Source organism: Periplaneta americana, chromosome 15 (assembly GCF_040183065.1).
Source record: "Periplaneta americana isolate PAMFEO1 chromosome 15, P.americana_PAMFEO1_priV1, whole genome shotgun sequence".
In the NCBI taxonomy this organism is placed as follows: Eukaryota; Metazoa; Arthropoda; class Insecta; order Blattodea; family Blattidae; genus Periplaneta; species Periplaneta americana.
This window is the reverse complement of record NC_091131.1, coordinates 54,684,758-54,709,929: the sequence shown is the minus strand read 5'-3', so window position 1 is coordinate 54,709,929 and position 25,172 is coordinate 54,684,758. Positions and strand designations below refer to the sequence as shown.

At 35.6% G+C, this 25,172-nt stretch overlaps 1 protein-coding gene across 1 annotated transcript; it reads right to left on the bottom strand.

Moving 5' to 3' along the window:
• Positions 1–4,773: 4,773 nt before the first annotated feature.
• LOC138714963 (E3 ubiquitin-protein ligase TRIM23-like) lies at positions 4,774–24,178 on the bottom strand. Its single transcript, XM_069847286.1, has 11 exons — positions 24,025–24,178; positions 23,780–23,942; positions 23,166–23,290; positions 21,433–21,726; positions 19,161–19,269; positions 15,892–16,103; positions 14,596–14,775; positions 13,456–13,695; positions 12,514–12,639; positions 10,152–10,340; positions 4,774–10,067 (listed from the first exon to the last, which is right to left on the bottom strand). Exons 1-10 carry the CDS (start codon positions 24,094–24,096, stop codon positions 10,161–10,163), a joined length of 1,701 nt encoding a protein of 566 aa, XP_069703387.1. The 5' UTR covers positions 24,097–24,178; the 3' UTR covers positions 4,774–10,067; positions 10,152–10,160.
• Positions 24,179–25,172: the final 994 nt, after the last annotated feature.

Below are 25,172 nucleotides of genomic sequence, written 5' to 3'. Positions count from 1 at the left end.
GTAAAATTGTTAGCGCAGGAACTTTTCAGTACCACATCATCTGTTTTTAATGATCACTGAACTGGAAAGAAAAATATGCTACTGCAACAAAAAAATGTTCTGGGAAAAGAATGCTTTTCAGAAATATGCCTGTGAAAAAAAAAAAAAAAAGTGAAATATAATAGACCTTTGATAATCCAAACTAATAGAGAGCATGATCTGTTCACTTTAAATAACATTTTCGGATTACCTAAAATCGTTATTAAAACACAAGTACAGTGAAACCTCTGTGACGCTCTTCAAGGGACTGTGTATTAGCAAGAGTTTTTTTTTTTTTTTTTTTTTTTTACAAAGGTATAAATGAGCATAAACATTTGTTGAAGAAATTTAAGGATTAAATAATGTAATTATGCAGAATAAAAGGCATTTCATTTTCTTTCCTTTCAGAAAATGTCAGAACAAATACACTGTTTTATTGATTAAAGTGCCCCTTTATTAAAAAAGTCACATTGTTTTCTATCTTGCACTTAATGCAGTACTATGAATAATTTTATTTTCCACATGATTTAAATCGGAAGTGACATCAGTAATTTAACTACTAGAAACGAGTTATCTATGAATCACAGACACTGTGGGAAGGATTTGGAATATCTACAGTTTCCACTTCCTCTTCATCTAGTCATCACTGGCAGTGCGATTTAAAACTGCCAGCAAGGACAGGTTCTGAATACAGTAGTCTTGCAGGTACAGATACTCAAAGAGTCGCATTCTATTGTATTCACCAAAGACTCCTACAAATTCTTTAATATGCGGGTGCTAGCAGTAAATGTAGAAGTCCATGAAAATTTTCTCAGTATCCATAAAAAAGTACGATATTTTAGAATTTTTAACAGATGAAAGAGTGTATTAAAATTGATGATGAATGTATTATGCAGTGGATTTTACATGGTTTTATATAGGGCTGTCAAGGGACCAGACGAAAAGAACGTATAATGCAGGATAGCATAACAAACGGGCATGTATTATCGAGGTTTCACTGTATATTCATGATGTCCTAGTGTAATAGTGCCTCATAATACTAATTCACATCTCTATGTCAAAGAAAACTTATAAAGTCAAAGAACAAATGAGTTGATATTTGTAATGAACTGATCTCTAGGCAGCCAAAAAACAAGTTTTTCTTATGATTACTGTAATTTCATTTCTTAAAGACATTATTGGTTCTTGATGTCTTAAAAATCGTAGTGAAGCCAAATAAGAGTATTTCTTTCTTTACTTCTCTTAAATTTACAAATTTGAGAACATTATTTTGGTTCAGATTACCCAAAATTTTGAATTGGCGGGATTCTACTGTATGAAAGAAATCGTTAAAAGGTATACATTCAGGCTAAATACTGAAGTAAACGTCTTGTCAAGCTACGAGAGATGAAATGCAGGAGATGGGAATTTAGTTGGGGATATCAACTATACTAATAATAAATCTGTAGGTAAGCAAAATTTTTCCGGTAGTTTTCGATTTTCCAAAAATAATTGGTGTTAACATGTATAATTAATCATCCTGAAACCGAAAATCGCTTTTTTGAAATTTTTGTTTGTATGTCTGTCTGGATGTTTACCTTTTCATGCGATAATGGCTTGATGGATTTCGATGAAAATTGGAACATAAATTAAGTTCGTTGTAACTTAGATTTTAGACTATATGGCATTCAAAATACTTTATTTAAAAGAGGGGTTGTAAAGGGGCCTGAATTAAATAAACCGAAATATCTCGCTTATTGATTTTTGTGAAAAATGTTACATAACAAAAGTTGCTTTAAAAACGATTTCCGATAAGTTTTATTCCAGGAAAAATTTTGATAGGACTGATATTTAAGTCTGTCTGTCTGTTTGTTACCTTTTCACGCGATAATGGCTGAACGGATTTCGATGAAAATTGGAATATAAATTAAGTTCGTTGTAACTTAAATTTTAGGCTATATAGCATTCAAAATACTTTATTTATAAGGGGGCCTGAATTAAATAAACCGAAATATCTCGCTTATTATTGGTTTTTGTGAAAAAATGTTACATAACAAAAGTTTCTTTAAAAATGATTTTCGATAAGTTTTACTCCAGGCAAAATTTTGATAGGACTGATATTTAAGGATATACAAGAGTTTTAAAATAACAATACAATACATTTCCACCACCGCCTCAGATTATAGTGTCGTTCGGTAACTGCTATGTGCAAAATATTAAATTTTTTTAATAGGAAGAAAAATTTATTCATTCTAGCGCAGTAGTGCATAGGAGATCGTGAATTCTTACATTTTTACACAATCAACTATATTAATTTGGAGTGATTTATTAAAGGATGCATTCAAGACTAATTTAGAAAAATGTTAAACAAATTATATTTGCACCAAATGAGTGGTCTCTGGTCCAGAATGATAGCATTTTAATTATTTAAATACAATTTAAATTAAGTAGCATATTAAACTATTTATCCTTCTATCAAAGACGAATGTTCCCTGGACCCAATGTTCTATTTTAATTATGTAATTACTTTATGTTTATTTCTAATAAGTGCAGCGGAGCGCACGGGTACAGCTAGTTTTTAATAATAATAGCAATAGTACAAAAACCTCAACTGATATTAAATATGCAGCAGCAACCTGTTTGTTTCTGATATAGTTCATGTGTGTGTCACATGAGTGAGTGCATGTTACTTTTCATATATTTTAAGTTTTTTTTTTTTTTTTTTTTTTTTTTTTTTTTTTTTTTTTTCCCATGGGAGCAGAATGAGGAAATATATTTAGCAATGCAGTTGCCCCATTTCTCATGGCACAACAGAAGTCCTACCTGTGCACCACACTGACATCTACAGCAGAACTTAAGAAACAAATAGTTAAGGTCTGCACTTCCAAAGTAACTTTTATGAAAATATGTAATAATTCCAACTATGTCGGAAAATACGTCAAACTTTCCAGTAATTTTGTGTCGTGCTTATCAAATGACAATTATATTTGTGAATTTCTAATGCTAAATTTACAATGACACATCACAGTATTGAGTCACGAACTGGTGTTCACAATTTCGCGACTTGAATCGCTAGTTTGTATTGATTAGGAAACTTCAAATGAAACAATGTTGGAGAAGAAGAAATCAACATAGAAGATTGTAAAATAGACATTTGCTGTTGGTGAGTTCATCCTATCTTCAAGGAGAGTCAATAATTTTGAGATTATCATACTTTGATTCCGAATATGAGCTTAAAGGATACACAATCTTATAACTATGCCTATATGCGAATAACACCTTCGCAATTTGATGATTGCCTGCATATCACTGGCCCTCATATATAAAAACATTCAATGCGGGAGGCATCCAGCAAAGCATCCTAGCATAACTTTTACGTTAGTACAGTTTCCCCAATAGTTCTATCTCCCTTTCAGGTACCTGGCTGCAGGGGATCCTCAATGTTCTCTCTACGTTTAGGAGAGCAGTGTATGCATACATTTGATCCTAACAAATGTAACATTTTTGCTCTCCAATATTTCTAAGAGCGCTAATGGCTTCATTGCCAAAGCCCAGCATTAGATAACAACAATGTAACATTTTAAAATTCCTTTTCAGAACAAAAAGACATTTGTTCTAGATATTTAAAGGACAAAACTAAAATTCTTTCAATAATTTATTTTCATAATACACTGCTCTCTTAAATTGATTAAGCATATTGGAGATACATTCAATGACTTTCCCAGAGCACGCAATGAAATGTTTAACATAAAATAACTTTTTTTTCTCGAAAAGGAAGCAAAAATAACAAAATTGTATTAATTTCTTTTGTTTGAAATATCTCGAAAAATAACCCCTTATAAATTAATGACATTACTTACGGTTCATTCTGTATAATTCAGGGTATCCTTTAATCATTTTATCAACATCCCCTCTGAAAAAGTATTCAATTTTGTTGCAGACAATGCCATCATAAACAAAACATAGGCATTCTGGTAACGTGCGGTGAAAGATAAAAGTTAACTGAATTTCAACTTTCGACATTATGAAATTCTGATTTCCTATTGGGCCGTAATTTATGTAATAATGTGTCATTCTGTCGTGTCGCGTCACTGTAAACAATGCATAATATTGATGCATAGGCTTCACAAGAAGACTTGAAAGTGCCAAAGGACCCAATTCTTGGAGAATAATGATACTCCATACAATATTAAGATTCGAATATGGAAAAAGATATCAAATTGCAAATTTATAAATCATTTATTCGAAATACTTTAACATATAGAGCAGGAATATCGTAGTTGAATAGAAATATGATTTTGAAACTGCTTAGTATAGAAATGGACTATTCAAGATGTTCCACAAGACATTCTAAATGGAAAAAAAATATAAATAAGACAATTAGAAGAGAAATGAAAGGTCAAAATTCAATTTTAGATTTTGTGAAATATAAGCAGTTCAGAATGGTATGGGCATGTTCCATGAATGTCAGATCAGCAGCTAACAAGAAAGATTCTAGACTGGGTATAGCCTGGAAGAAGAAAAAGAAGCCATCCCAGAAGCACTTGGATAGATGAGAGAAAAAGGTTTAGAAGAAAAGGACTGGGAAAACGGAACAGAATGGTGGAAGAAAATAAAAATGGAATAAACTTTGGGTACAGGAATATGTATTTACATTGTATACCTGTTCATGATGATGACAGAAGTTATGTGAGAAGATACGAATTCAGGACGGGATGAGATGGAACTTTATGATGGAATAACAATCTAATGATTCAGGTTAATAAGAACAACTGATTTGACTTTTTTAAATCACATATTATTTAACAAAACAATGCTATAAATATATACAAACAAAATAAATTCTGTGGCTTAATGCAAGGAAATCTGTAACCAACAATATGCTTATAAGGAAAGATTCAAAATGAAATGCAGGCCCAAACCCTTGTCACTAACAGATTTTGAAACTTCTTCCTAAGTGACTTGTTTCACTGGATTTAAGACATTTCCTTTACTGCTATCAGTTTAAGGTATGACAGAATTATTCACTTGCTGTGCAATCATAGCGCTAAATTTCTAGCAGCATTGCGAAATACGTAATGAAATATCCATGGATAGGTTTGCTCTCGAATATTTCAGTTTCTCCTGCCATTCAATGCCATTACTCCATTATAAGTGTTATTTCACAGTTTTCGAATAAATTCTCGTGAGGTTTAAAAATGCCATGGTTGTGCAGTGAATAGATCACTGTTATGCAACTTCAACAATTATTGTTTCTTTACTATACAAACTTGGTGAATTGCAAAATTTTGTAGAGTTTGTTCATTTTCAATTTTTAAACGTGTAGTCTATGTATATTGCATTAGATGAGTGATTGAATGCCAAGTCCAAGCGCTCCCAGTCAGAGACCTGTAAGTGTTGTAGATTAACAACTTGGATCCCTGGTTTCACATATATTCTTAATAATAAATTCACGCTAATGGATTTTTACATGCCCAATTTGAACCTACAAACTGATCAAACTGAGTACGAAAGTATGTCAAGTAAAAATTAAGAAATTTAAATGGACATTATACAGGGTCTTTCATAAGTAACAGGTTTATCGAAAAATTAACTATTTTGGATAATTTTTTGAAATGATGTTCATCCTCATGGGAAAGAACCCTTCCTGATGCTGTACAGCAGATTTGGAAACCCCCCCCCCCTCGCTGCCAGAACTATTAAACGAAAGAATGGTTAGTGCTTTAAATCTTTATTAAAACACATAAATGTAAAAACAGTTTCAATTGTTGACAAATTATGGTGTAATTTTCAAAATGTCTTTCCGTTGTGCTGAATGCATAAATATAAGCGACGTATCAACTCTTCATGGACTCTTCATGGTGAGCTGTGTAGCATTTTCTCATTCCAGTCTATCACAACAATGTATATAGGCATGGCCGTGTGCCATTATCCTTGGCGTATAGGAAGGCCATGCTCCAGGTAATTTTAAATCCTTGGCGTATAGAAGGCCATGCTCCAGGTCATTTTAAGTCCTTGGCATATAGAATGCCATGCTCCAGGTTATTTCAAGTTCTTGGCGTATAGAAGATTATTTTAAGTCCTTGGCGTATAGAAGGCAATGCTCCAGGTCATTTTAAGTCCTTGGCATATAGAACGCCATGCTCCAGGTCATTTTAAGTGGATAAGTAGCTTCCTCTGGCTGTGGGGGAAGGGATGTTTATTTCCAAATTGACTGTACGGTACCAGGAAGAGTTCTTTCTCATGAGAATGAACATCATTTCAAAATATTATCCAAAATAGTTGATTTTTCGACAGACTCATTACTTATGAAAGATTCTGTACTTTAACTTGAAAAAAAAAATAGTTGACTAAGCTTCAACAATTGAGGATTACACATTATTCAGGGTGATTCACTTAAATTTAAACATTCAAACTTCGAATCTATGGTAAAAACGGTAACCTCTAGGCCAGCGGTCATCAGCACAGTGTACCCTCGGGCTAGAGTCTCTTACCCATGGATAAGACATTGTACTAGCGTGCATCTGTGGCTCCTGGCGGGTTTGCTTTCTGCCTCTCCCTTCTGCTTGATGGTGCATATCACAATACACTCATTACCCTTTATCCATTTCAGCTAGTGCTGATGACCACTGCTCTAGGCTATCGAAGATTATGAATATAAGTAACACATCAGGAACTAAGATGCAGTGAAATTTTGGTTGATAGAGATATATTTTTCAAGTTTTCACTGCTATTAACATCCAACTAATTAATTATTGCCACATTATCATCTCATTGTCTCTAAATAACTTCTTTTATTTCTTAGTATTAAAAAAAAGATATTGTTGTGCTACTGGCAGATCACTCTATATATTATGTATAAAGGGTTAGTCTAAATTTATAACGAAATGGAAAATTTGACAAATGAAGATAAAACCTTGTTTAATTACGGACTTTTTGCTTCAAGCCACAGAATTATGAATTAAACCATAACTGCATTTACACAAAACGACCTAAATCATGTACCAAGATTTTAAATACTGACACAGATTTAACATAAATCGACTTCGCTGCAACAGTAGTGTAGTGGAGGTCCAACATTTCAGAGCAAGCAGTCTTGTAAGCAAACAAAAGTTACTCTCCTTTCAACAGCTACAGTAGGACCGAAAACTTACTCAGGATTGACAGTTGGGTGGGAGCAAATTGCTTACTGTCGTGATATCCATTGGGATTTTATGAACAATGAACTGAATACAAGTAAGCATCAACTGCTTACACAATATACAGAAATTCTCATGACATTTTCAATATTTCCTTAAATTATTTTTTTTAATGTAGCCATTGGATTGCTACTAGTGATGGCGTGTAGAGTTTATCCTGGTGGAACTTCAAAAATCAGAATGTGAAATAAACACAATGGAATTTTATAACAGGACAACTAACATAGAGAGAACGTTCTCGTTGTATTATTTACTGTCTAAGGCACCTACTCAGATATAGTAGGATCGTTCTTTAGATCCCCAGTTAAAGACAGAGGCTACCGCAAGTTGAGCGGTTGCCTTTTGAAGTAAGACGGTCCCCCCAACCTTTTCTGCCCACTCGGGGGATGAGGTAATCTCTGTTTCCGCGTTCTGAGGCAAACATAAATGTTGCCAATTCTCCCCTGAATGCTAACACTAACTACAGTCTTTCTTAACATGTTCAAACAATTCACAAGTGTTTTTGTCGCTGTTTGAAAGTCTTCTGTAATTTTATTATTATTATTATTATTATTATTAATATTATTATTATTATTATTATTATTTCGTGGAGTATACTGTAAATTACTTAGCTTTTTTACAACCCCAAGATAGCAATGATAGATGAACAGCAATTTTAAAGACATAATTAACTTTATTAGGCACAATAATATAACCCTCCCCACCCCATACCCATCAAGGGAGTTATGTTGCAAGAAATCAAATCAGCCATGCAGTAAGAAACCTGCAGTGGAGGAGCTCGCAGCCTCATATGGACACATGTTACAACTTCTTCCGTATCACAGTGTTCTAAATCCTTTGTAAATGTTAAATGTTATATTTTATTTAACGACACTCGGAACTGCCAAGGTTATATCAGCTTTGCCGGTGTGGCGGAATTTTATCCCGCAGGAGTTCTTTTACATTCCAATAAATCTACTAACATGAGCCTGTCGCATTTAAGCACACAAACGCCATCGACAAAGCCTGGGAACAAACCCGCAACCTCAGGCATAGAAGGCCAGCGCTATACCAACTGCGCCAACCAGGTCGACCTTTGGAAATGATCTGGCATCAGCTGAAGTCTTATGTTAGGAAAAACAATATTACCCCAACTTGAGTCTAGTGTGTCAACTTCTGCGTGATGGAGCTGCAACAATCGGTCCTCATAATTGGTCCTCCTGTGTTCAATATGCAATTAAAACGGAACAGAGAGAGAGAGAGAGAGAGAGAGAGAGAGAGTGACGACAAATAGAGGTAAGAGAAGCAAAATGTCATATTTTATTACATAATATTTCAGATTTCGCTGAGGATTTAGACACGAAACACAAATTGATAATATTCTTTCAGTGTTTCTTTTATTATTATTATTATTATTATTATTATTATTATTATTATTATTATTGATATAGGCTAAGTATGGAAATATATTAGTACAATGGTTCTATAACGAATCTTTATACACACAGTAACTCAAAATTAACCATTCATTAATTCGTGATTGATTGAATGAAAGTACAATTTGTTGTATAGAAATACATATACGATTGTTTCATACCCACGTGGCGAAGTCAATGTAAAATATGACAACTGTGCGCTTAGAAATTTCCGCACGCATCCCTCAATGACTGGGGTGGACCGTGCGGCTAAGTTCTTCTAGCAACAAAAGAGACCGACTGGGGATCCTTTGAAAAATCCTACTATATCAGTACTATACTCGGGACACCTTTTAAGCTGTTAAAAGGCTGTGTAGTATGTCACTCTAACGACAACAGTCATCTTGCCTTACAATGATCCTAATGATGAAAAGCAAAGTAAGAATACCAGAGACTGTGTTCCGAGATGAGAGCTTTCATTTTGCTGGCGTTCCACTCATTGACTGCTGTGTCAACATACCTTTGGCAGATGCTAGCACAAGCCAGAAGACTGACTGGTGTGCAGTCATATATTATGAGATATAGCTATTAACAACAAATTTTTATTTCCAGACGTTCATTAAGGGATCTTGACACATTAAAAGATGTTATGTCTTCAAAAGTGGCACATTTGCAAAAAAAAGATCATTTTTCAGCAAAACTGTGCACCTTGCTACTGGGTCCAAAGCATTGATGACAATTTGAATCTGCATTTCAATGGTAGGTGTATTGGCCATGATGGACCCATATCTTTGGTCTTCTTGCTCCCCTAACATTATGTCACTGGATAGTGTGCATACACAAGTGAAGTGTCTAACATTTAAGAAATGAAGCGACAAATCAGAGTTGCAATATAGAGTGTTCCTGCAGACATGTTACAAAACACATGGAGAGAACTTGACTACCACCCAGATGTTCTGTGTGCAACTGAAGAAACCCATGTTAAGGTGAAGAGCAAAGCAGCTTTTGAGTTGACGATTGCTATCCAAAAAAAACAAAAAAACCGCACATTCCTATCTTCAAGAGTTTTTAAGTTACTGTATTAATGAGCAAAAACCGTAAGGGATTTCTGGAACAAAGTGAATGTGTGTGTGTGATTTTTTCTTTATAAAGTTAATTTTCTCTTCTTATGTGACATTATTCGTATTGGTTATGGTTAATCACTCAACTGTCAATCCCAAAACAGCTCTAATCCAGATACAGAAGGCAATAACAGTCGATTTTACTGGTACTCTGAGTTCCAGAATTAAAATATTTATTAGTTTTCCGCATTTCCTATGCTAATTGACATGTTACGATGATTTATAGGTTATTTAATGTTGTATCAACTGCTAAGGCTCGCTATGTAATGTGAGATGTGGTATGTCAGAATGATTAGAAATGTTGAATCAACAGGTAGGGGTATATAATTGTTGTGGTTTACTACTCCTTCACTCACCTGCAAGAAAACGTAGAAATGAATTAGACAGCGGCATTAGACACATTCACACTATTCCAGTGATGAGGCCAAGTGGGGTCTTACCAACGTCATCTAACTGATATCGTACACGCCTGCTGCAACCAGTTGTCTCGATAGCCAGTCCAATCCATCATGCAGCCCTGTACCACTCTGTGCATCACAAGCCTGGATGTGCCAGCTTCTGCCACAACACAGCTTGTACAGTGTGAACTGTTCCGTCAGTTCTTCTATTGTTGCACAGCCTGGGATGTCCTGAACATAAAAAACATAAACTTTATAAAATATGTAGGACTGTTTATCAAGATGAAATCCTTACCAGTAAATTTAATATGTGCTGCAAATTTTTTGGTCGAATTATCCAAGTAAGAACATTTTTATTTTCTCTGATAGCCAAAACAGTTTTCATGGCAGTAAAATAAATTACACATTACACTAAAACTAAATGGAATTTCATTCAAATTTTACACCATCTAGCAGACTAGAACAAAGTCAATCACGTATAGTTTTCTGAGTATAGACCGGAAGCTTTGTGACGTAACATTTGACTGCTCAAAAGCTACTGGAATTGAATACAGAAGAGACAAAAGATAGCCTGAACAAATGCTCCAGATTATGCTGTGGAGAAAGTGCGGTTTAGTGGAAAAAACAACCATCATAATGCTTGATGATGAGTGTCAGGATGCAGAAAAACGAAAATTATAAATCTTCCATGAATTATATTAGGAACTATTTATAGTTATAACCAATGCCTCGAACAAGTGCAAAATTTCAATTATCTGGGTTGTGAAATATCTTATCAAAATGAAAAAGATGTGAACAAGAAAATTACCAAATTTACACAAATTCTAGGAATAATAAACAATACATTAAAAGCTAAATTAGTACAAAAATCTACAAGAATAAAAATATATAATACACTAGCATTACCCTCCCTTTTATACGGAAGCGAGATTTGGACATTAAAGAAAAAATACATGAACAGAATCAAAGCAACGGAAATGAAATTTTTCAGGAGGACAGCAGGATATACTCTTTTAGACCGAAAAAGGAATGAAGAAATTTTAGAACAATTAGAAGTAGAGTCAGTAGAAGAAAAAATCAGCATATACAAATTCAATTGGGTAGATCATGTAAGAAGAATGGAAAATTCAAGAATCCCAAAAATTATGATGCAGTATAAACCTAGAGGACATTGTGTCGACCAGGAAGACCTTTAACAAGACTGCTAGATGGGGCCGAAACAGGTCTACAGAGGCCTAATTCGTGAAGGATGATGATGATGATGACTATTTATAGCAATTCAACAAAAATAATTTTAATGGAATTTCTTTTGGAAGGGAAGTAAAACTGAGTCCTGTTTCGCAAATTTACAGTATATAATGTGAGCATACAGAATAAAGCAGATGAAAATCCCATTGTATTGAGATCTTTAGCATTAGATACTATTCACCAAAACTACTCATAATAAGAATGGCATCAAATTTATACAGATGGATTGCTGACAGACATTTAAATAGGTGCAGGGGCTGTCGCAACATGTTCTTTGTTCTCATTTTATTGTTCAGCGGAGTCGGAAACTACTAACTTTGAAGGTGAAATCTTCGCAATACAGAATGCTCCGTAAAATCTTCTCTTCAGAACTGAAACATTCCAAAAAACTGTTATTCTTCGGATTCCAAAGTAGCCATTCAGGCCCTAACTAAAAATTCAAATTCAACCTTAATGAAGGATATTAATTAGTTTGTGATCCAGCTATAGAAACAAACAAACAAGTAGTTTTTCAATGGATTCCTTCTATTTGTGGCATTCCAGCGAATGTAACTGCTGACTTTTTAGCAAAAAAAGATTCTAATATATTGCTAAAACTCAAGTATGCATTTAAATCTATCAATTTATTATAAAACGACGAATAATTTCATTTAACCAATATTTACAGACACAAAACAACAAAAGATGGGCTGCTTCACTTAATAATAGAAAACTCATACCAGAACATCCACGGAAATCTGCAGTGGCCAAGAACTGGAAGAGACACTTAAGAACAGGCAGTGTAAGATTTGAGAACTCTCAAACGATGATATTAACAGCTAATGAAATAATCTCTAAAAACTCGCTGCATAGTAAAGCAGGTGGTAGAAGACCAAGAAGTAGGTAGTTTGCAAGAGAAGGCATGAAAGGTGGTGAAAAAAGCACAGAACAGACGACAGAAAATTCTGAAGAGGACTAAGGACACTACAGAGCAGAGAAAGAAGCATTAAAGTTTCACACCACAATATCACTTTACCGGTATCAAGAATTATGAAAATTTCAAAATAAAGCCTTGTAGCATTACAATATTTGAAAGTTGCATCATAATTATATCACAAATTGCTGTGTGAATATAGTCATATTTTGAACACTGTCCTGTTATTCTATTGATACTTACCTGTTTGTTTGCCAGAATTAACAGTGATGCATCCTTGAGCTCCTTCTCAGACATCAGTTTGGCGAGCTCACTGTGAGCTTCTGCAAGTCGATCATGATTGCTTGAGTCTATCACAAACACCACAGCCTGCAATAGATGTCAATCTTACTTTCCTACCCAACATGTTGTGTAAGGTCATCCATTTTCACATAATTATGACTAGTTTCCTTGCAAACATAAATTAAGTACACTCTCTCGTTTCTTTCCCTCAACCTATCCCACGTTCCTTCTTAACCTCATGTCTAAACTTGCAGAAGATATCCTGTGCTATTCCTGGTCATCATCGACGTGCAAGTATTGGATCTCACTGGTTCATTACGGTTTCTAGCCATCTCCTCCTAGTCTTCCAGGGAGTCGACGACCTCTTGGTGTATATAAGATTAATTTGGGAAATCTGAGATGGTTCATTCTATCCACATGATATTTTCATTGAGTTCTGTAACTATGAATGTACTGTAAAATTGGTTATTCCTGTGGCTGACCATGATAATAATCTTTGAAAAATATTGGAGTGCAAGAGGTCAAATGACTTTATTGTCAAACGCCTGGCATTAGAAAACAACAACAACATTGATTATTCCTGATTTTGAGTTACACAATGTTCCTGAACCTACTACATCTATACCAATTACGTAAGTGAAAGACTTCAAGTTCTACATACTTAAAATAAATCACATGACAGATTGGAATAATGTTGTATTACTTTTTCCCTAAGGGCTCAATACCAGCAAATTCCATCACATTAGTTCTGTTTGTGGGTATTCTTTTATTAAAATTATTTACTAATACGTTAAGCTTTAAAACTGCTTGTGCACCACCTTGAACATATTTTACATTATTCTATGCCCCACAAAGTCCATGCCTTGAATCACCAAATAAGAATGTCATCCATCATATACTTACCTGAGTATTCAGATAATAATGTTTCCATAAGGGACGCAGCTTGTGCTGTCCTCCGACATCCCAGATGGTGAACTTGAGGTTCTTGTACTCCACTGTCTCCACATTGAAGCCAATAGTTGGAATCATGGTCATGAACTCGTTCTGCTTCAGTTTGAACAGTATAGATGTTTTGCCTGCACCATCCAACCCCAAAGTGACAACTCGCATCTCAATTTTGGGTCCTATGTGAACACGGTTGTCCTGAAAATAAGTATAGAACAGTATGAAGCATATGTTAATTCAGTCCATGTCTTAAGATTGGGAGAAGATGGTTAAAGTAAGGTACGAGACTTGAGGTTAGTTGAAAATAAAACATTACTTCAGCAGAAAGTTTGTTTAGACTGGATTAGCAAAAAGTATGGCGGTCTCAGCTGGTAGAGCAATTGGCCATGAACTGAAATGTTCTGGGTTCAATTCCGGATGGTGAAGGGATTTCTGTTGCCAAGACTTTCAGAACAGCTCCAGGATCCACTCAGCCTGCTGTCAAGTTGAGTACTGGATGGTGGCATGTACTTTTATCTTTGCAGATGGTATAATTCAACATTGTTGAGTGTATGTGACAAGAAAGTGAGTTATAGTAGAGTCTCGATTATCCGACCTTTGGTCATCTGACATTCCGTTATTCATTCATTTCATAGTGTTCTGCCCAAAGGCAGATCTTTTACTGCAAACCCAGCATTCTCCAGTCATTCCTATTTTCTGCCTTTGTCTTAGTCTCACCTCCCACACCCTAAAAAAAAAAGTGTAACTCTTTATTTAAAGCTTCAATCTTGATGTAAGATAATATGAAATAAGTTAAAAAATTAAAAACGTCAACATGTACAATGTTCCCATTCTTAGATTTGGGGCAAGGAGAAGTCAGTTCCATCTGTTGAGCAAAAGAATATCTAAACACTAATGCTCGGAGCTTCTGCATTTTTGCATCAAACGAAAGAGCATATTTTTCTGAACACAATATGATATACAACTTAAAAACGACAAAAAAAAAATGGAGCTGCCTCCTTTTGCTGTAAATCCTTCAACTGAGAAGCCATGTAGTGAGCCAAAACGTAATAGTGTTCATGGCAAAGTTGTTAAGCGGATAGATTATAGATTAGGTACCTTGGTGAAAGTGATGGGAATGCTGGGGTCTGGCTGCAACTGCTCAGGGCTGAGTTCAGAGTACTGCTGTTGCTGCTTCTCGATGGAGCTGAGTGCCTCCTTGATCTCTCTGGCTGCCGTCAGTACACGCGTATCATCCTGCTGGATAGTCTGCTCACACTGCACGCACACACCTGCCACCTGAACAGCAGTACATCAAAGCCCTCCACAATGAAAAACTATTGACATTGCTATAGACAACTTTGCTGTAGTGTCATAACAAATACTCAGGCAACAGCGTCAACTTCAGTGATTTCTGTGGTTACCTGCTTCATAGAACATATACCCAGTGTTCGAATAGATAAAAATGTAGAGGAGGAGGGGGAGGGGGAGGGAAATTCTCATTGACATACTAAATTTTTATTTGTTTTTAAGTATTCGATCTTATAAGTTCACTGTTATAAAGGTATGTATTATTATCGTTATTTTTATTGTTGCTGCTGTTAATGTCCATTTTAATTACTGTGACACCTGACATGGTATTTTGGATTTGTGATATCACAATAACTCTTTCTATCCTAGCTTATGGTTAAATACTAAATAATTCACAAATCAATTAGAAAGTCGTATTATGAAAACAATACTAACAAGTGTTTATAAAAACAATAAACAGTCTCTATAATGTTTGGACTATTTTTATTTTATTGTTCTACATACACTTTTAACACTTATATAATCACTGATTAACTTTACAACTTCTTTACTATGTTAACGTTTTAGGACATTACCTAGCTGATTAGTTTCGAAGTGATATTTTTCATTGTCCGAAGTCTAGTACACAGTAAAGAAGTTATAAGGTTAAATTAAACAGTGACTATTTTTACATTGAAGAATACATTTATTTCTTTTTTAAATGTTGAAATCCAGGTGATATTTACAAGTGACATTCAAAATAAGCTCACTATAGCAAATTCACTCTAGATGGGAAAATCTTTTGATGCTGCACAGAAAATAAAACTAAGTCTTTGGAAATGCAACTTCAAGAAAACTATATCACTATACAGTTCAGTGTGGTACTAGTAATATTAAAACATATATTCAGAGAGGGGAATTTTATTTCCCTGGTTGGGAATGAACACAGGAATGCAGAAGTAGGAAAAAAAAAAGTCAGAAGAGGGGTAAATTCCCTGGCTTCCCCATCTTCAATTTGAACACTGTATGTACCACAAGGATCCCATGGAACTGGGAAGACAGAATTAATTATTGCTGCAGTAATGATGATGGTGATTGTGTATTATGACGATATGATATCTTCACCTGAGACAGAGAGGTAGCGAGGTCCTCTTGCAACTGCCGCAGAGAACACAACCGCTCCCTGATATGGGTGTCCACTGCTGTCATGGCAGCAGCTTCTTGCAACTGTAGTGTCTCGCGCAGTTGCTGGAAGTATGTCTGCACACGTGCACGGGCAAGATCTGCTGTCCCTCCCTCACCTCCAGCTGTGCCCTCCAGCCTCTGCACAACTTGTTCTGTGCACAAAATGCATTTATTAAAATACTACATATGAGAGAGTCAATGTCTGGCAAAATACGTGGCTAGAAAAATTCCCCTTGGATTTATAGACATCTGCTGTACTCCACAGTGAAAAGAGTGGGAGTTGATAAAATTGACAGAACATGCCTGCATCTGTGTTGGTCTTGACAAAGTAAGGGAATGTTCTAAAAGACTGAAGTCATATGCGTTGTGTACCAAATTAGGGATCTCAGATAGGGTCCTATGTACATCACACTTATTATAATCAAACAGGCTCTAAAGGAGAACCTGATGAAGGGTTTACTAGGAGCCTGGGGATCTACACCAAACATCTGACAGGCCAAACTCCACATTGGACAACATAGCCTAATGTAACTAAACAACTCCTGGCTTTGGAAAGGAGAACCTTATAATGGGTAACCCAACTTCTAACTAGACACTGCCATCTGAACAAGCATTTACATATATTGGATCTCACTGATGACTCAACTTGTATGAAATGTGGGATGAATGTTGAGACATCACCACACATTTTACTGGATTGTTCAGGCATGGATAAATATATAATAGGATGCGAAACTGCGGTCAGCACCATCTGGATTTGGTGCTCTGAAATAAGGTGATCAGCGCCCGACATAGTAGGTGGTGAACATTAGAACTACGTGTTGGGTACATTACTGAGAGTTCTCTATTTATTCGTTCGAGATATTGTATGGGAGAGTCGAGGAGAGAAGATGGCGAACTGAAACTTAGTAATAAGTGAACATAAAGTGATATGTGTGTGTATAAGCAGTGTATGTTAAACAGTGATGTTTATGGACGTTGTAAAAATAGTGTTGAATGTATTGTAAAGTAATAGTAATATAATAAATTGAACTATCTACGTAGTTCTTGCAGACTTTTCCATTGTGCTGTACAATAAATACCCAAAGAATACAATCCCAATTATCTAACCTTTTGCTTTATTTTTTGTCTCTGTCTGGTTATATTTTAATCGGGTAGTTCAAAACACATCGTCTCTTTTATCTTCCTGTTGGCTCCGGTAATAATTTTCAGTAGAATATGCTGTGAGGAATAAAACTGTAAATGTTTTATTTTAAATTGGGTTAGTTTTGAATATCGATGAGGGTGGGAGGGAATACTTTCTGCACAGTTTAACATTTTCGTCACCAGTTGCGCTGCTAAATGCATGGAGTAATTACTCTTTTCGCTACTTTGTGTGCTGCTATTTGTAATAACGCCTCTCCCAAAAATAGATGGCAGCAAGATCAATTTCTATAACAGCACCTCCAGTATGTGTTACGGGAAACTCATTAAGTTTCGCATCCTATTATATATTTATCCATGGTTCAGGTCTAAGCCAAATCAGGCATCAATTTATCGGGAAAAACATAATGTCTCCCAAAAAATTTCAGGATGCATGGAATGCACAATGGGCTATTTGTGCTTAAGTGCATTAGTAGCAGTTTACACCCTTATATAGAAAGAAGAAGACAGTGCACTTATGGCCATATATGTACTTGGGACAGAGCTACCAAATGAGTATAAAGCAAAGCCGAACAGCTCCACGTAGCATTTGAGAAGTACATTACCTTGATAGGAAAGTCTAGGAACCCTTTTGTATGACAATTCAAAAATGAAATTGCCAGAGATGTCATTAAATTAAATTATGTTTCATTTAACAATGATCGCAACTGCCGAGCATCACAAGTGTGCCGGAATTTTGTCCCGCAGGAGTTCTTTTACATGTCAGTAAATCTACTGACATGAGTCTGTCACATTTAAGCACATTTAAATGCCATTGACCTGGGCAGAGATCGAATCCGCAACCCCAGCACAGAAGGCCAGCACTCTACCGACTGCGCCACCCAGGCCGACTCAGATGTCATATGGGCTAATATCCAAATGTAAAATCTATGTTTCTCTTGAGTTACAGATAATAGTTCTCATGTAAAGTTGTATCTTAGCCTGTGGGAAGATTATACAGAAATTTCGATATTTACATTTGTTTCTAGAATTACACAGAATGACCTACAATCACTTAAGAACACCTTCAGATTGGTTGCATGCAACCTGCTGAAATGTTCCTGGACCACGGGCTTCACCAACACAAATTACAAATCAGGGGTATGCTGGAGATCGAACCCGGATCCACAGGATTATAAGTCCAGGATTCTAATCACTAGACCATGGCGAAACCTGTTGGAAAGTAACAATCTACAAAATTTTACATATCACGAGAGACAACATTGGGAGTAGTATGTGGGTAGAAACCATCTGACGAATACACACATGCTCGGATTACACATAATTAGACAAGACCACCAACCAATGTTGTGAAGTTCAAGTAAGGAGTTCAACTGCTCTTATTAATTCTATACCCAACAAAGTTTTTTCGCTGCAGAACAGTAGCCTATTATGCCAGATTACTCTATCCAAACAAACACTTTTCCAATCAATTATGTTTACTGTTTGCAAATGTTTTCTCTATATTATATTAACTATCTCATATGTGGTCTTTCCAGCGGTTTTCTTCCTGCTAGGTTATCTTCTGTGACTTTCCTATTTATACTTTCTGGTGGAACTCCCATCCCATTAAGGTACATTAAAACTTTATTAATATAATATTATGCACAAAAGAGTTCCTAACACTAACTGCAGCTTTACATTGTAAATTAATATATATATATATATATATATATTAATTATATATATACATATATATATATATATATATATATATATTCTGGGTACAATTTTCAAATTGGGAATGCATGATGCAATCTCTTCTTGGTTCTTATATAATTCTAAAAAGAGCAACTTGAATCTATCTTGAAAGATATGGCAGCTGAAGTAGGTGCTCGTCATAAGTGAGACAGCCAAATACAAGAGAATTATCATTAAGCAAATGCTAAACCGAAAATATTTGTAGAATGAAGTTCTAGCAGCCTTAACCTTTACATTAGTATCACTCTGTCTAATTTATATTGGAGAGAAACTGACGAGGTATTAAAACTACAAATAAAGTCATAATAAATTCTGCACTTACTTACCCAGCTTATGTACTGTTTCACTCATTTCCTCCATAAATTTCCTCATGTGTTGTACAGCATTTATAACAGTTGCACGTACATTTTCAGCCTCTGTTTCAACCAAAGCATGCTGAAAGATTAAAGATTATATGATAACAACACAAAGGAAACTAAAATGAGATTACTCTTTTCATATTCGTAAATGTTAAATGATTTTTCCCTTTCTGTTATTTTAATGCATATTTTTTAACCTTGATACATATTTCTGATAATCTCAATTAAATGATGTGATATAACTGTATCACTCTTAATATTGACTTAGGAATCAAACAGGGCTGTAGTTTGTCTTCTATATTGTTTAATTTATATAGTGATGATGCTGTATGCACTTGGAAATGACAGCTGATTTTTTTTATTATTTCTGATGATTTTAATAAGAAAATTATTTTTATTAAAACCTTACTCTTTGCTGATGACAAAGTCCTTATTTCAGAAAATGAATGTAACCTCCAAAAGGCCTGCATGAGCTTAATAAAAGATTACAATTTTGAAATTTCAATAGGAAAAAAGTGAAGTAGGCTTAATGGTTTTTTTAGGAAAATGGCAAGTCAGGTCTAAAATAATACTGAACAATCAGCCAATTGAGCAAGTTAATACATTTAATTTTTTTGGCTGCCACATATATTACGGCGAGGTTGAAATACGCAATAAATTAGAAAGGTTTAACCATATGTATGGTACTATTAATAGAAATTTAAAAGGTAAAACAAGAATGAATGTGCAAATAAAATTTTATAAAACAATGACCATAAGTGAATGGCCATATGAAAGTGAAAACTGGGTATTAACTTCGAAGAACAAGAGTAGTCTACAGTCAGCAGAAATGCGTTTTTTTTAAGATCAGTGATGGGCATAACAAGGAGTAATAGGATCCCAAATGAAGAAATCAATTCACCGCTGTTTAACAGGAGTTGTGTTAGCAAATTCATCAACTGATATTTGTAAAAGGCATACACATTGTATTTATGGAACTGGTACATCCCCTCTCTTGCTATTTTCTCAGTTCTTTATTTTTCAGCATTTAAAAATTCTCAAGATGTCAAATGTAAAAATAGGCATGATTCAGGTTGTTGTGGAGATATGTTTGGTTCTAGTTTCATACACAAACTATTTTCGAAATGTAAAGTGAAGAATATGATCCTGCTTTATGAATGGACATACGCCTGTACAGTTAAAAATAGTAACTTGTGAAATGACTTCAGATTTTAATAACAGATAAAAATATGTAAGCAAATAAAAATTGTACACTAAGTACAAACAACTTAGAAAACAAAATATTTTTTCGGAAAACGTATTATTTGTCTTTCTTGTGTTAAATGTTACATTATCTTGTTAACATGTTTCAGCCTGCTATTGGCCATCTTCAGAACTGGTTGTTGCTGGTCTTGGCGCCTTTTGTTTGTGTTTCCTGTGGGGGTGTGTTTGTGTAGTGTAATGTGGAGTCAAAGAGTGTGTGTGTTCTAAAATTGAGTTGTGTGTTGAGAATTTCATTTGGATGTGTTTTTGTGTGTCTATATATTTCGCATTGTTCTACTGTGTTTAGTTTCTGGCTTTTTGGTTGGATGTGTAGAATTTCCATGTCTGTGTTGATGTCTCTATAGGTGTGGTTAGCATTTGTGATGTGTTCTGCATATGTGGAAGTGTTTTGTAATTTTGTTATAGCTGTGATGCAGAACACATCACAAATGATAACCACACCTATAGAGACATCAACACAGACATGACAATTCTACACATCCAACCAAAAAGCCAGAAACTAAACACACTAGAACAATACGAAATATACAGACACACAAAAACACATCCATATGAAATTCTCAACACACAACTCAATTTCAGAACACACACACTCTTTGAGTCCACATTACACTACACAAACACACCCCCACAGAAAACACAAACAACAGGCGCCAAGACCAGCAACAATCAGTTCTGAAGATGGCCAATAGCATGCTGAAACATGTTAAAGAGGTAATATAAGATTTAACACAAAAAAGACAAATAATACGTTTACCGAAGTGATATAGTGTTAAAAGTAGTGTAATCAAGATGTAAAATATTTTTTACTATACTGTATATCACTCTTGCTTTCCAGAATTAGCTTTATGTCTATATTTACAGTCAAGGAATCGTATGGTCATTTTCTCCTCTAAACAATTCCCCAATCACATATTGTAAGTAGTTTTGTGTGATTGCAACTGAGATTTTTGCCACAACAAGAAGCTATTTTAACCTTATGGTTCTTGTGTCGTCCATAATCCTTGCATATGAAGCACATGATGGGTCCCGGTCCTGACTGCAAAGTCTGGCAGTCGTCCTCCAGGCATGTGAACTCTGCAACATGTGACGGGTGAGATGGGCATTTTGGCTTCTCTCGGGGTTTGTCTGAGAGAGGTACTCGCCGATGCCTGGCTAGTGTGCGGGTGGCATGCGTGAGTTCTGAGCACTCCTCACACAGATGAGACGTGCAAACTGTGCAGTACAGTACCGCAATGTGCTGCTCATTCTCATCACAGTGGATTGACAACTGAAAACAAATCACTGCAGTGTAAGCCTTGCTTGATATTGATAGTATTCTGCAGAATGGACAGCCACACAACAACTTCAATGAAAAGATAACAAATCATTTTTATAAGTTTCTTAATCACTTTCCTTACAAAAATCAGTCAAATTATATTAACCCTGCAGTGGTCACGAGGAGACTTATAAATACTACAATACAGTAGCTTCTTTTAGTCACTGCAAGAATGCCTGTAAACCTACTCTACTTTCATCTCCTTTTCAATCAACCATTCACAACTAACAGTGCTTCACTTTTAGTCTAACTCAGTTGTGTTAAGTCACTGTTATGTACAGTAAGTATAATGAATTATGAGAGAAACCAAATGATTTTAACTGTTAAAAAATGTTTACCTTCTAGAGTCTTTTCTTTATAATTGCTGCAGTAATCATTCATTCATTCATTCATAGTGTTCCGCCCACTGCAAACCCACCATTCTTCAATCTTTCTAATTTTCTGCCTTCCTCTCAGTCTCCACATATGATCCATATATCTTAATATTGATCAGAATTTCGTAGATGTAATGGTTTTTTGTTACAACTAACATTTCTCACATTTTTATAACTGAAAATTAGTGAGAAATAGAGGTTATTATAAAAATTTAATAACCCTAACAATTTGAAGATTGTGCAGAGGAAGGTGACAGTTGGGGTGGGAGTAGGGGTGAGGGTGATGGTGGTGGGGATGATGGTGGTGGGGGTTGTGGTGGTTCAAATAAATTACTATAGACAGAGGGACACTCGAACTATAAACATATATGAAATAAAGGCCCTACTTAGGATATTGTACATAAATGGAAAAAATAATAGAACACATACCAATGTTATCTTTACCTGGACTAACGATAAAACAAGAATAGACTTTTGCCACTTGTTTATGCCTGAAAGATGTTTTAGGTTTCTTTTCTATGACCTACGACACACACAAACGTACACGCATGCACACATATCACCAACACTATAGATATCAAAAAATATAGGATGGGTCACAAATTAGTGAAGAAAAGCAACCAGAAGCACCTGAAATGTGGATATGGAGGAAAATGGAGCGTGTGAAATGGACAGGCAGAATAAGAAATGAAGCTGTGTTGGAAAGAGTGGATGAAGAAAGAATAATGCTGTAACTGATCAGGAAGAGAAAAAGGAATTGGCTGGATCACTGGCTTAAAAGAAATTGCCTACTGAAAGAATGGTGAACGGGAGAAGAGTTCGGGGCAGAAGAAGATATCAGATAATAGACGACATTAAGTTATATGGATCATATGCGAGGACTAAGATCAAAGCAGAAAATAAGAATGACTGGAGAATGCTGGGTTTGCAGTAAAAGATCTGCCCTTGGACAGAACACTATGAAATGAATGAATAAAAGACAAAGTGAAGTAGCCGACTGTAGCCTATGTATAATACCTGACGTTCTTTCTCCAATAAATCTGCAGTGTAGAAAAGTGTTGCCCTTTCATGGGTGTACTGAAGTCTTTCCAACAGTTCCAACAGAGCAAAATTTTTCTTGAGTCCCCATACGCCTGAATTTCCTAGGTAACAGAAAAAGGTTACAGATATTTGTGGCAGTGTTTAACCATAAAAATTTACCACTATAAAGTAAATTGTACACAAAAACATACCTAGAAAATTCTCAAAATTTTATAAATAGCCTATCTCTCGCAAGCAACGGTTTCAACCTTGCGCACACAGAATTATTGGCACTGAAAAGTGCATTTTCGTAAGCATGAAGATGCTCATCCGACAAATATACGCGTACATGCTAGTGGACAAGCAGTTAAAACACTGGGTAGTATGATTCATGCAAGGTATATAAAATATTAAATTATTCGATGTTACTAATACAGAACTCGCAACTACATGTCGAAAATTAAAAGCTATTTTGTCGGGACACGTCAACAGATAATATTTCTGAGACTATTGTAGGTGTCAACGGGAAGGCGAAAATAACAAATAAAATAGTGCTACCTGGAAATGTAGGGTAGGCTAGTTTTAGATCAATTTGATAGCTTCCAACATACCCACAGGTGTAGGCTGCCTGTCAAAGGGACATTGCACAGCATTATCTCTCAATGGAAGACGAAGCAAACAGGCATGACATACTGTATGTCCACAATACAAGAGGCGTGGAACTTTATCGCCTTGTAGCCCAAAGACGTCTTCACATACACGACATTCCAAAACCTGCAGACGATCAACAAACCATAAATAAATCTTAACGAATTAGCTTCCATAAAATCAACCGATAATGCACCTCACTACTCACATTAGCTTTACTATTTGATTTTGTAGGTCTGGTAAATGTGTACGAGTTAAAGTGATCAATTTCACCAGCCATTTTTAATTTAATTATTTAATAGTTGACAAACAGCTGACATAACGTCCGACATATTTGTTCCCCTCAGCGATTTCAACAGCGCCAGCTATAGCGACCACAGATTACCTGATAGTAGCAGATTAGACCTAGCGACACCAACCGTCAGTTGTAGTGAACTACATGAACAATGTAGTGGGAAGGTCAACGATGCTTAAAATTATCACTGGAAAAAAGGAAAGTTATTTAATTAATAATTTTTATTAAAAACAAATGTGCACAACTTTGATCCTTTTTTTTCCCGTTGTTCTGGAGGTCTGACTCGGAACTTCGCAGAGTGAGGATGATTGTGGAGTATTGGTGGAATGGTGATGGTAATGATGAGGGAAACGGGGGAATCCCGAGAAAGACCTCTCGCGTCCGTTTTCTTCACCATTTTGAATGAAATACAGTATTTGTTCTGGTACCGGTACTGTGTTTATGAATATCAGTTACGATATCTTTTGAGATTAATACATTTCTTCCAGATACACGGCAGTGGTAAGAGCCATGCAGATCTTTATGCAGGACAATTCAACACTCTCAGACACAAACAACAAAAAGCAAAACCACATGAGACTACGGACTCACACACCACTTCCCCCCCCCCCCCCCCCCAATTAAGAAATGTTACAGGAACTGGAGTTTGGAGGGGGTCCTGGCCAGGCCAAGTCTGGTATTTCCTTTTATCTCTTTCATTTCACAAACACGGTCCACCTCTCCCTCATTTTATCTATCATTTATAATAGTTAAGAATAGGCTGGGATCAGGGCCGGTCTTAGGAGTTGCGGGACCCGATTGGAAACATTATTCAGGGTCCCATGTTCACAGACAAGTTCTCTAGAATTTATACTGGAAAAAAAAAAATATATATATATACTTATCTCTCTATGACAATTAAGAAATTTGATCCTTGGCACGACAGCCCACAAAGGACCAAGGCTGATCAGCCAGCTGTTGGCCTTGTCATAGATGAACGATCATCCACCCAAAACTGAGGTATCATGTGGTTTTCACGATATGCCCCAGCCGTTATAGCTGGTTTCCATAACTGGATTTCA

Excerpts from the sequence above, each read along its gene's own strand:
- LOC138714963 (XM_069847286.1), bottom strand. The coding sequence starts at position 24,096 with ATGGCTGGTGAAATTGATCACTTTAACTCGTACACATTTACCAGACCT. Across the intron at positions 21,727-23,165 it reads TATTGGAGAAAGAACGTCAG|TTGTCAATCCACTGTGATGA; the intron begins GTATTATACATA and ends ATTTGTTTTCAG. Across the intron at positions 14,776-15,891 it reads TCGCTACCTCTCTGTCTCAG|GTGGCAGGTGTGTGCGTGCA; the intron begins GTGAAGATATCA and ends ACTGCTGTTCAG.